At 33.4% G+C, this 13,332-nt stretch overlaps 1 protein-coding gene and 1 non-coding gene across 2 annotated transcripts in view; both read left to right on the forward strand.

Moving 5' to 3' along the window:
- Positions 1-13,332, forward strand: part of LOC111421840 (WD40 superfamily protein Tusp) — a 51,049-nt gene that overhangs the window by 16,851 nt on the left and 20,866 nt on the right. The window contains exon 3 of the mRNA XM_071194862.1: positions 6,055-6,219. Coding sequence (XP_071050963.1) covers positions 6,055-6,219 — 165 coding nt within the window. The remainder of the gene's footprint in view (positions 1-6,054; positions 6,220-13,332) is intronic.
- TRNAG-CCC (transfer RNA glycine (anticodon CCC)) lies at positions 5,924-5,994 on the forward strand. The gene has a single exon. It is a non-coding gene; the product is annotated as a tRNA-Gly (tRNA).

Genomic DNA, 13,332 nt, shown 5'->3' on the forward strand with positions numbered 1-13,332 from the left:
AATGAATATGTGAATAAACCTCTAGAGTTTTGGAAGAATATTATTTTTAGCGACGAGTCAAAATATAACTTATTTTCATCTGACGGCCGACAAATGATTTGGCGAAAAGCAAACACAGATCTTCAAACGAAAAATTTAATTCCAACGGTAAAGCATGGGGGAGGGCACGTTCTCGTTTGGGCTTGCATGTCGTACAATGGAGTGGGAAATTTACACTTTATTGATAACATTATGGATGCTAAAACCTACCTTAAGATTTTGCAAGGTAATTTATTGAGTAGTGCACGTAAAATGGGTCTAGAGGACAGCTTTATGTTCCAGCAAGACAACTACCCTAAGCATACAGCAAGGATCCTTAAGGAATGGTTTTTATATACAGGGCTTAAAACGCTTCCACACCCACCCCAAAGTCCAGACTTTAACCCAATTGAAAATTTGTTTAAACATTAATATTAGAAAACATCAAATACACAATCGAAATGATTTAAAAACACACCTGAAGTCAGAATGGAAGAAAATTTCCCAAGAAATAACAGCCAAATTGGTAATGTCCATGCCAAAACGATTACAAGCCGTTATAAATGCTAACGGAATGCATACCAAGTATTAGATAGTTGGTTTAAGAGGCTTAAGAGTTCTGTTATTGTTTTCATTTGTGTAAATAAAATATAGTTTAAAATTTGACTTTGTTTACCTCCTTTGCAATTTCTATTGAAAATATTAGGTGTAGAAATACTTAAGTGACCCACTGTATTTTCTTCTGTGCGGCAATACTGGCTAGTTCTAGTGATAGAAGACCTAGAACTAGAATCATTCGGGTTTAGCCATACTGAGAAACGTCCGGCTAAACCCGAATGTTTTTAGACGGCTTCGAATTTTAAAACACTCCTCCGAATTAAAAAAATAGAGTATACCATACAAGTAATTGCGATGTGGATCGATTTGGCTTGACTTGGTGTTTTCAAAAATCTTAGTAATAATTAAAAACCCGTGCGACGATAGCAACAAACCTCCCAGCAACAAACTTTTACCCGTAATTTCCTATTTACTTTCTTGGCTGATATCTTCCTTATAATTAGGGATAGCGAAAAACTAAATGCACCACTTGAAAGCTTGAATCTTTCTCTATCTAAATTCGTCTGCCGATAAGTTGATATTAAGATCAATAAAAAATGAAGAACACCGCGCTGTACTTAAAATAGCTCAAAATTACCAAACTTCAAGGCCTTGTGCAATTGTTACGAAACCGAATTTTAAAAAACTGTTATCACAGTCAGAAAGGGCGTTCCTTCAGCTATCTTAATCACACTTTTGCACACGTACATTTTTGGCCAAAAACTACTAAATTTATACGATTTAGCCATTCTTAAACCCTGTTCGGGTCGATAACTTTCTTATATGAGCAGGAGAAAACTCTAGAACCATATCTATCTTATCGGAAATTTCCTGCTCTTTCTAGTGGTGTATAACACGCGACGATCGCGCGCTTGCACAAACACGTTTTGTGCCAGAAACTACAAACGTTGTGGATTTTTCTGTTTCTAGTTAACTCCCATTTGTGACAGAGTCTGTCACGACGACCTGAGTGAAAATCATTATAAACGATTTATGGAAAAATCCCTGAAATCGGTCTAAAGATTTAACTTTTGTGCAATTTTTTGGTATAGATTTCATAATTGTTCCCTCATTTTTAACCGTTTAACGGTTAGCGGCTTTTATAGAGACCACTTGTCAATAAGGTCAAATAGTTGCATTACGATAACTAAATCGTTTCTAAAAACGAAAAAATAATTTACCCGTTAAACGGTTTAACGAGTTATGACGCAATCGATATTTTTTTCAAATGGCAATCCCCCATTTTTATTACGGAATACAAAAGAAGATTTTTTTCTGAATCTATACTCTCTTTTTAAACCAGGAGGAGTAAACGCGAAAGTCAGATTTACACTAGGAAAAATCACCAGAAAATATCACTAGATATTTTTTGGCGGTAAATTTAAATTAATAATTATTATTATTTATTTATTTACTTATTATTGTATTTATTTTCGTTTGTTATCGTCAACACTAAACATACAAATTAACATTGAAGTTATGAGTGTATTTATTTCAAAATATAATAAAGAAGGGTTTAAGAACCCAAAATGTACAATAATGACACGAAACTGTCGCATTGTCAATAACCTAACCTTCAAATTCAAAATTGCCTGTGTGTGAACCTTCCTCGCATTCAACCAATCACGTGCAAGGTCAATCTGGTGACAAATTTAAAATACTCCTCCTGGTTTTAAAACAGAGTATAATTGCCAAAGAAAACTTCAAGGTATAATTAATGTTTGTAAACAAAACTAACCTTACCTAACATTCCTTCACGCTATAATTGACATTACAAAAAAAAACTTCACGCTATAATTGCCATTACTAATTGCCAAAGAAAACTTCATGGTATAATTAATGTTTGTAAACAAAACTAACCTTACCTCACATTCCTTCACGCTATAATTGACATTACAAAAGAAAACTTCACGCTATAATTGCCATTACTAATTGCCAAAGAAAACTTCAAGGTATAATTAATGTTTGTAAACAAAACTAACCTTACCTCACATTCCTTCACGCTATAATTGACATTACAAAAGAAAACTTCACGCTATAATTGCCATTACTAATTGCCAAAGAAAACTTCATGGTATAATTAATGTTTGTAAACAAAACTAACCTTACCGAACATTCCTTCACGCTATAATTGACATTACAAAAGAAAACTTCACGCTATAATTGCCATTACTAATTGCCAAAGAAAACTTCATGGTATAATTAATGTTTGTAAACAAAACTAACCTTACCTCACATTCCTTCACGCTATAATTGACATTACAAAAGAAAACTTCACGCTATAATTGCCATTACTAATTGCCAAAGAAAACTTCAAGGTATAATTAATGTTTGTAAACAAAACTAACCTTACCTCACATTCCTTCACGCTATAATTGACATTACAAAAGAAAACTTCACGCTATAATTGCCATTACTAATTGCCAAAGAAAACTTCATAGTATAATTAATGTTTGTAAACAAAACTAACCTTACCGAACGTTCCTTCACGCTATAATTGACATTACAAAAGAAAACTTCACGCTATAATTGCCATTACTAATTGCCAAAGAAAACTTCAAGGTATAATTAATGTTTGTAAACAAAACTAACCTTACCGAACATTCCTTCACGCTATAATTGACATTACAAAAGAAAACTTCACGCTATAATTGCCATTACTAATTGCCAAAGAAAACTTCATGGTATAATTAATGTTTGTAAACAAAACTAACCTTACCGAACATTCCTTCACGCTATAATTGACATTACAAAAGAAAACTTCACGCTATAATTGCCATTACTAATTGCCAAAGAAAACTTCATGGTATAATTAATGTTTGTAAACAAAACTAACCTTACCTCACATTCCTTCACGCTATAATTGACATTACAAAAGAAAACTTCACGCTATAATTGCCATTACTAATTGCCAAAGAAAACTTCAAGGTATAATTAATGTTTGTAAACAAAACTAACCTTACCTCACATTCCTTCACGCTATAATTGACATTACAAAAGAAAACTTCACGCTATAATTGCCATTACTAATTGCCAAAGAAAACTTCATGGTATAATTAATGTTTGTAAACAAAACTAACCTTACCGAACATTCCTTCACGCTATAATTGACATTACAAAAGAAAACTTCACGCTATAATTGCCATTACAAATTGCCAAAGAATACTTCATGGTATAATTAATGTTTGTAAACAAAACTAACCTTACCTAACATTCAGCGTCTGAAGACACAGGGCTAAACCCGAAACTTAAAAATATACAACTTAGCGCTGAATAACAATTAAAACTAGAACTAACACTTGCACTAGAACTATACTCTGTTTTTAAACCAGGAGGAGTAAACGTGAAAGTCAGATTTACACTAGGAAAAATCACCAGAAAATATCACTAGATATTTTGGCGGTAAATTTAAATTAATAATTATTATTTATTTATTTACTTATTATTGTATTTATTTTCGTTTGTTATCGTCAACACTATACATACAAATTAACATTGAAGTTATGAGTGTATTTATTTCAAAATATAATAAAAAAGGGTTTAAGAACGCAAAATATACAATAATGACACGAAACTGTCGAATTATCAATTACCTAACCTTCAAATTCAAAATTGCCTGTGTGTGCAAGGTCAATCTGGTGATAAATTTAAAATACTCCTCCTGGTTTAAAAACAGAGTATAGTACATTCAATATTAATATTGGTTACATAAGAAAATTTTCGAGAAAAATTAGTGTAAACTTTAATTATTTCAAATTTATATAAATGATAAAAATAGCAGTAGCCATGAGTAACTATGGTAACCAATAATTTTTAACAATTCCCTGTTTGTCAAAAATTGATTTAGTAGCTTTTTGAGGTGTGGTGGCGCGCCATCTTGTTGGAATAACTGCCGTTGGAATTGAGTTGGATCAAAATTAGTGGGATGGAAGGAATAGCACAGTTTTCAAAAATTTAAACATGTCTTTCCAGTTAAGGTTTCCTCAAAACTTTTGCGGATATTGGGTGTGCGCATTTTAATGTCTACAGTAAAGTAACTAAATTTAAAGTCTACTAGTATGTTTACTAGTAACTCTACTAGTATGGGATGTAATCACAAAGTCTCCTGATTTTTCAGCATATAATACGGTGGTGAGGGAAAAAAGTAGAGTTGCCATTTAAAAAAATAAACTTTTTGAGATACGGAAATTTGACGCACATTTCTGACCATCCCGTATAACTTTAATTAATAATTGTTGTTAAATTAAAGTGTATAATTGTTATTAAAAGACACCATTAGAAAGAGCAGAAAATTTTCAATAAGATAGATATGGTTCTAGAGTTTTTTCCTGCTCATATAAGAAAGTTATCGACCCGAACAGGGTTTAAGAATGGCTAAAACGTGTGAATTTAGCAGTTTTTGGCCAAAAATGTACGTGTGCAAGCGCGTGATAGCCGCGTGTTATACACCACTAGAAAGAGCAGAAAATTTTCAATAAGATAGATATGTTTCTATAGTTTTCTTCCTATCAAATAAGAAGGTTGTTTAGAGGAAGAGTATTTAAGCATTTCTGCGTGTAGGGATAGACATTAAGGGTGATTTAAGCATGACGCCGATAGATATTAACCGACGAAAACCCGGATTGAGATAGCTGAAGGAGCGCCCTTTCTGACTGTGATAACAGTTTTTTAAAATTCGGTTTCGTAACAATTGCACAAGGCCTTGAAGTTTGATAATTTTGAGCTATTTTAAGTACAGCGCGGTGTTCTTCATTTTTTATTGATCTTAATATCAACTTATCGGCAGACGAAAACCCGGTTTTAGATAGAGAAAGATTGAAGCTTTCAAGTGGTGCATTTAGTTTTTCGCTATCCCTAATTATAAGGAAGATATCAACTAAGAAAGTAGATAGGAAATTACGGGTAAAAGTTTGTTGCTATTGTCGCACGGGTTAATTAAAATCAAAAAATTGTTTTATTAAATTTGGAGAGTTAATAATTCTCGTTAATTTTTGCGTTTTTGTTCTTTATATCGTTTCATTAACGTAGTACGGGACTAATTGCGATGTGAATCGATCGATTTTACCTTGGTACACCCTATTCAAAATCGCTCCTCGTTAAATGAGGCATAATAACGTATTGTAGTTTGAAATAGGGTGAAAGGTATCTTGACGAGTGTTGAATAAGGCTTTTATAAGTGTGTAGTTTGTGTAATTTGATCGATTTCCTGTTTCCAAGGGTGAATTAATTAATTAAAGTTCGAGAATTTTCGATTTTTCTTTTAAATTGTGTCGAATATGTGATGCAAAATAGAATTGTATTGCGTAAGGCACTGTTGGTGTAATGGTATCATGCAAGATTCCCATTCTTGCGACCCGGGTTCGATTCCCGGACAGTGCAACTTATTTTTTTTTTTTATTAATCTAATTAATATACTTTTAACGTTTTTTATTTTAATAGGAAGAAGGTTGGAAATTAAACAGGACGAATTACTACCAAGAAGGTTGGTTGGCCACCGGAAATATTCGAGGGATTGTTGGGGTGACTTTTACAACAAGTCATTGTAAGAAAAATGTTGATTTTCCTCCAAGAACCAATTACAATTTACGTGGACACAGATCTGAGGTAAATAATAAAAGAATATTTTTAAACAAAGCTCGTTCATTCAAGCTAAAATTGCTCATTCCAATTAACTTACTCCAAATGACTCGGAAAACGTAACCATTCCCAGTTAAATGTACCATACACTCGAAGCTTTTACGACATCAATAATCATCTATTATCTCTCTCTCTCTCTCCCTCTCTTTCTCTTCACCAACGATGAAATGACGATATATCATATTACATTTCAATATGATGTATAAATAAATTAAGGACGTTAGTTCTAGTTTTAAATGCTATACAGTACTAGGTTGTATATTTTGATTGAACTAAAACTAGAACTAACACTAGACCTAGACCAGAGCTGTGCCAGGTACTAAGAAAATAATAATAATAATATATATTTATTGGTAAAACCAAAAAAATTTACTATTACAAAAGAAAATATCAGATAAAAAGAATTATATATAAAAAAAATGAAGTACCAAATCATAAATAATAAGCAGTTTACCAAAGGAAACCGAGTCAATACACCTGATGGACTCAGGTGTTATTGTTTTTCATCGGTCCCTTGATCAATATAGAAAATATATACAGGATGTCCCGCAACGATTGTACAGTACTGCATCACCGTATTCTCTGATCGAAAATAGACAAAAAAAGTCTAATAAACATAGGTCCGAAAATGGACCATTTTCGAGATATTCAAAGTTTTAGTTTCATAAGTTGACCTATTGTTAACATCATTAATTGTAACGATTTAGGCCCACTTTTACCACCTCTTGATAAATTTAACCGATAGATAAATTGGCGCTCTTAGCCAATGAGAGCGTTTAAAACCGCTGTAACCATGGTAATTATCTATCGGTTAAATTTATCAAGAGGTGGTAAAAGTGGGCCTTAGATGCAGTAATTATATGATTACCATGGTTACGATGGTTAAGATAAAATTTAATAAATAATAAGATAATATGAAGTTAATTAATACAGTTCATCAATAATTTAACAAAACAAGTAACAAAGACTGTCGAAGAAAATCGTTCAAGCAGCATAAAAACAACGAATATTTAACAAATTGGAAAAGATTCATGTCATAATTTGTTTTACTGTGCCAAATGCATTACTAATTTTATTTTTCAAATCCTGCACAATTTGAACGTCTTCAGAATAAACTATTTGTTTTAAATGTCCCCAAAACCAAAAATCTAACGGATTTAAATCTGGTGCACGAGGTGACCACGGGATAAGACCTCCTCGACCAATCCACTTATTGTCAAATCTGTTATTTAAGTATGCTCGAGTAGCGCGTGAATAATGTGCTGGTGCTCCATCATGCATAAAGTAGCAATCTTGTAGAATTTGTTGAGGTAATTCATCAAATGCCTCTGTAAGGTCATTTTGTAAAAAATGTATGAAAGCATCGGCTGTCAATCTCTTTGGAAGAAAAAATGGACCTAATAACTGATCACCTATAATTCGAGCCCATACATCAACACTGAATCGCCACTGATGATGAGTTTCTAGTATTGCATCGGGATTTTCATCATTCCAAACATGCGCATTATGAATATTAAAAATTCCGCTTTAAGTAAATGTTACTTCATCTGTAAATACAATGTTTATGGGAAAGTCGACAATGTTACTACCTCTTCCTATATGGCTCACCTACAAAAAATCTCTCTTTTTTCGCCATCATTTTCTGTTAGAGCTTGAATGGTGTTGTAATGATAAGGATAAAGCAACTGCTCCCTTAAAATGCGGTGAACGGTTGTTTTGTTAATGTTTTCTTGTGCAGAATTTTTTCTAATGCTGGTTGAGGCCCTTTCATCAACTCTTCTCAAAACTGCTTCTTCTAATTCCACCGGCCTTGTGGATATGGTGTAACATTACACCATATCCACCATCTCTTCCTTTTGAGTAATTAATAGGTGCCATACTTAAGTTTTATTAAATTAAATAGTAAAATAATAATTTCGTGAAGTATTATTATTATTATAACTTATCGTAATCATATTAACGACTTAATTATTATAAAAACAAATTAAAATTCATGATGTTAACAATATCAACTTATGAAACTAAATCTTTGAATATCTCGAAAATGGACCATTTTCTGACCTATGTTTATTAGGCTTTTTTGTTTATTTTCGATCATAGAATATGCTGATGCAGTATTGTACAATCGTTACGGGACATCCTGTATAAACAGAATCCGATCATGCAGTAACACAATAAGGTAAGAAAGAAGTGAAAGTAAAAGAAGAATAAAGGAAGGATCCGAAAAAGAAATAGAAAAAAAAAGAAACAAAAAGAAATAGAAAAAGAAGAAAAAGAAAAATAAATAGAAGAGGAAGGATAAAAAAGAAGGGATAGTTTTATACATACTATATATATGTATATCCCGTCAAGCAAAAGCTTGTTTATTTTAAATCACCCTGCTGCCGAAGAACATATGCTTTGTAAAAAAAATTAAAACTACTCTTAGATTTATTGTTAATCTCAGTAGGAATGCTATTGATAAAATTAGGTATGCTATATGAAAAACATCGTTCAAAAATTTGCAATCTATGTTGGGGTATAGACAAGGAAGAACAACGACGGATATTGATGTTATGCACGTCACAGCGGTATCTCAATTTATTTAACAAGTAGGGAGGCTTTTGATTGAAAATAATTCTTCGATACAATATATAGTATGGGATATTTTATCTCGCTTTCGAATGCCAAATATAAAGCGTAAGCATACATTTTGCACACGTTGAACACGCAACGACTCGGCACAATCTAAGCAGGAGCCATATAGAACATCCTCATAATTAAAAATGCTTAACACCAGTGCATCACAAAGCTGCGCTCTCAGACGCTGATTAAACAGTTGTCTATTACCATATAGTAGCTTCAACGTCGCATAAGCACGCTGGAGAAGAGAAGCGACATGTTTACGAAATCTAAGAGTAGAATCAATAGTGATTCCCAGGTTTCGCGACTCATCAGTAATATTTAGCTTAACGCCATTCAATTTTAGATCCACAGATGTCTTGACCTCCCCAACGGCTCGCCGCCCCCCAAAGACCATAACCGACGATTTATCCGGGTTTAATTGAAGGCAAAGTTTTGAAGATTCCTCAACCAATCTTGTCAAATCAGAATTTATACAATTTTGTGCATCAGGAAGGTCATTGATGTTAAAAGAATAGTAAAGTTGCGTATCGTCAGCATACATGTGAGCCTTACAACTTCTCAGTACATTATATAAATTGCAAGTGTAAATTAAATAGTGAATTGGACCAAGAACTGATCCCTGAGGAACTCCAGACGATACAGCACATTCAGTAGAGAAGTTGCCATTTACAGCTACCATTTGCCTACGACCAGTTAAATAGTTCAAAAATTAAAATAGTGACATTTTTCTGATCAATCTCACGAACAATGTCGTCGGTCACATCCATAGGGCAGCAGTGCAGCTGTATCCTTTGCGAAAGCCAGATTGCCGCATAGGTAGAATATTGAACTTATCTAAGTGCTCTCGCAACCTGTCAGCAATAATTTTTTCCAGTATTTTAGATATAACCGGCAAAATACTAATCGGTCTCAAGTCAATCAGAGCAGTTTTCCAAATGTATTCGAATACCGGGTATCGGTTATAATAATAATAATAATTCTTTATTGATGATATGTCAGCCGAAGCTAGTTCACAAGTCATACATCAGCAGAAAATACAGAATATAAATGTATATTATTTAGACAAACACAATAGTTTCTTGTTATGACGGAAAAACAGTATACAGTATGTCCCCGGATCGAGTTACAAAGAGGAAAATTTATTACTGATTTTTCAAACTTATCTCAGCATAAATAATGCGTCGGATATGTTCAAACCACTAAATCACATAAATTTTATACTCTAACTATAAAAGTTAACTAATTATTCCCATTTTTATGTAAAAATTGGACACTCCGCGAAACCCATGCTTGCCAGAACACTACGAAAGACAAGCGCAGCGTGAGCAGAATGCCCCCAACACAAAATGCCGTACGTTGTATGAGAATAAAAATTTTCAAAATAAACAGAAAGTGCCATCTTCAACGATACCACTCTCACTAAGCTATGAATCAAATAAATACTGGTATTTAACCTTCTAATCAAATGAAGAACATGGTCTTCCCACGTAAGTTTGGCATCAAGGTGAATTCCGAGATATTTAACTGAGCTATTGCCATTTAAAGTTTGCGTCCTCAATGAGAAAATTAGGGACTGAGTTTTGTGTTCATTCACACTAAGACGATTCTCAGAAAACCAGTTAAAAATATTTTTTTTGGATTCATCAACTAGTTGCTCCAGATCACATAGGTTACTAGATTATAATAATTGATAATAATTTCAAAGTGCACACTTTTACTTTTTCTTTTATGTTCATAGATGCCATCAATAAACCCCAAATATAGTCTCCCATTATGTTTTCATTGTATTGGCCTTGATAACGTTGTTCGAAGCTCATAATGTCCTGGTGAAAACGTTCTCCTTCGTCCTTCTTCTGAATACGCTCCCATAATAAAATGAGCATGCAGTATATGTACTTTTAATGACATCCTGCAGCCCATGGCCTCAAAATTTGTTAGCATATTTTCAACTAGTTTTTGGTAGTTTTTAGCTTTGTTATTTGCTAAAAATCCAGAAACAACTGCTTTAAAACTGTTCCAACTACTTTTTTAGTACGATTCAACAACGTTGGACATTTTTCATCGGCGAAAATCTGTCTGATTTGCGGACCAACAAAAACCCCAGCTTTAACCTTTGCTTCTGATAACTTTGGAAAAAATTTTCTTAAGTATTCAAAAGCTTTTGAGGTTTGATCCAGTTTTTTAACAAATTGTTTTATCAACCCTAACTTAATGTGCAGAGGCGGCATTAACACTTTTTCCGCTTCAACAATTGGCTCAAATTTTACGTTTTCTTTTCCGGCACAAAGTTCTATTCTTACAGGCCATGACCGTTGAGTATAATGCTTAGTATCCGCTCTGCTATCCCATAAGCACAAATAACGCGGATACTTTGTATATCTGCTTTGAAGTCCCATCAAAAATCTCACCATTTTAAAATCTCCAATCAGTTGCCAGTTATACTCGCGATAATTTACACGTTCAAGCAAAATTTTTACACTTTCATAATTTTCTTTAAGATGTACTGAGTGAGCGATTGGAAGAGATGCGAATTTATTTCCGTTGTGTAATAAAACAGATTTTAAGCTTTTTGTAGAGCTGTCAATGAATAACAGCCATTCGCTAGGAACACAAGCTATGCCAATTTCTTCGAACATACCTTTTATGTCCTTGCCAAGACAAAGTCCATCTTCTTTTGTGAAAAATGTTGAGAATGTTTCATGCCTAGTCCGCTGATCCGTGATATTAACATCATCAAGCAAATTCCACTGCTTTAAGCGAGAACCCAAAAGCTCTGCTTTACTTTTTGGCAAATTTAAATCTCTAATCAAATCATTCAAATCTTCTGTAGTGATGAAATGATGTTTTGGTTGTTCTGGTGTCGGTAAAAACTCCTTATCGGAATTACCTCTATGAAAACTAAGAAATGAGCTACTTTTCTGTGGTGGCTCAGGTACTGGTCGTGTCAGATCGTGTGCTACTGGACTCTACGTCTTTTACTCGGATTCACAATGCAAAAGTAGCAGTCGTTTACGTGGTCTTTTGGTTCTCGCCAGATTTTTGGTATTGCAAATTACATAGACCTTTTTTCACCTCGATACCAACCTAAAATATAGAAATAGAAATTAATATGTCTATTGTATTTAATTCACCATTTAATTAAAATTTGCTTACCTTCCAAGCATCTTTTACAATAACTATAAGCAACATGTGGAGCCCTTGTCTTGTCTTGATTCCGAACAGGACAGTGAAAATATGTTTCGTAGGGTTCACAAAGAACGTGAGATGTATTTAGTTCATATTTTACATCTCGAACTTTAATAAATTGCCCACATACAGGGTGTCAGATAAAAAACGCCCCAAGCCGTAACTCTGTCATTTACATTCCGATTTTCATGAGCTAGGTATCAAATGAAATGATTTGATGAATACTATGATTCATGCTACAAATCAATTTTTTCCAAGGCCATCTTCAATTTTCTTCCGTTAGATAGAGATTATTTTTCTGAATCCATTGATGTACAATACATTCATTTTGAATGTAATTTTAGCAGAGAAAAGACAGCCTGTATATACAAGTGTCTTTTCTGTTGTGATAATTAAAATTGATAAAAAATTCAAAAATGAGTATTAGTACTATAACAATTACAAAAGCAAAGTTTATATCAAAAAAAGGTATTTTCTTTTCGTTTTTGTTCCATTAACCAGAAAATCATAAAATAAACTTTAGGATAACGAACAAAAATTTGTTTGTAGAGTCGTTTATTACACTGTATTCTTTTTAGCTGTCTATAGAGACTAAACCCGAATGTCTCCAGTTCTAGGTTTAGTGTTAGTTCTAGTTTTGCATTAGCACAGTCACTAGGAGTAACATTATACCTAGAACTAGAATCATTTGGGTTTAGTCGCACGTTTCTTAAGACGGCTAAACCCGAATGATTCTAGTTCTTGGTATAGTGCTACATAACAATTAAAACTAGAACGAACACTAGACCTAGAACTAGAAAGTTTCTACTGACGCACGGCTAAACCCGAATGTTTCTAATTCTAGGTCTAGTGTTAGTTCTAGTTTTACGCTATCACTATCACTAGAACTAACACAAGACCTAGAACTAAAATCATTCGGGTTTAGCCGTCTTGAGAGACGTGCGGCTGAATCCGAATGTTTCTAGTTCTCGGTCTAGTGGCAGTGATAAGTAGCGCTAGTTAACATAAGATATTATTATGTTGTATATTTTTATTGACTAGACCTAGAACTAGAAACATTCGGATTTAACCGCACGTCTCTCAAGATAGCTAAACCCTAATATCTCTAGTTTTAGGTCTAGTGTTAGTTCTACTTTTACATTATCACCATCACTAGGTCTAGTGTTAGTCCTAGAACTAGAATCATTCATTAGTCGTCTTGAGAGGTGTGCGGCTAAACCCGAATATTTCTGGTTCTAGGCCTAGTGTTAGTTTTAGTTTTGCACTAGC

Source organism: Onthophagus taurus, chromosome 3 (genome assembly GCF_036711975.1).
Source record: "Onthophagus taurus isolate NC chromosome 3, IU_Otau_3.0, whole genome shotgun sequence".
Classification (NCBI taxonomy): domain Eukaryota; kingdom Metazoa; phylum Arthropoda; class Insecta; order Coleoptera; family Scarabaeidae; genus Onthophagus; species Onthophagus taurus.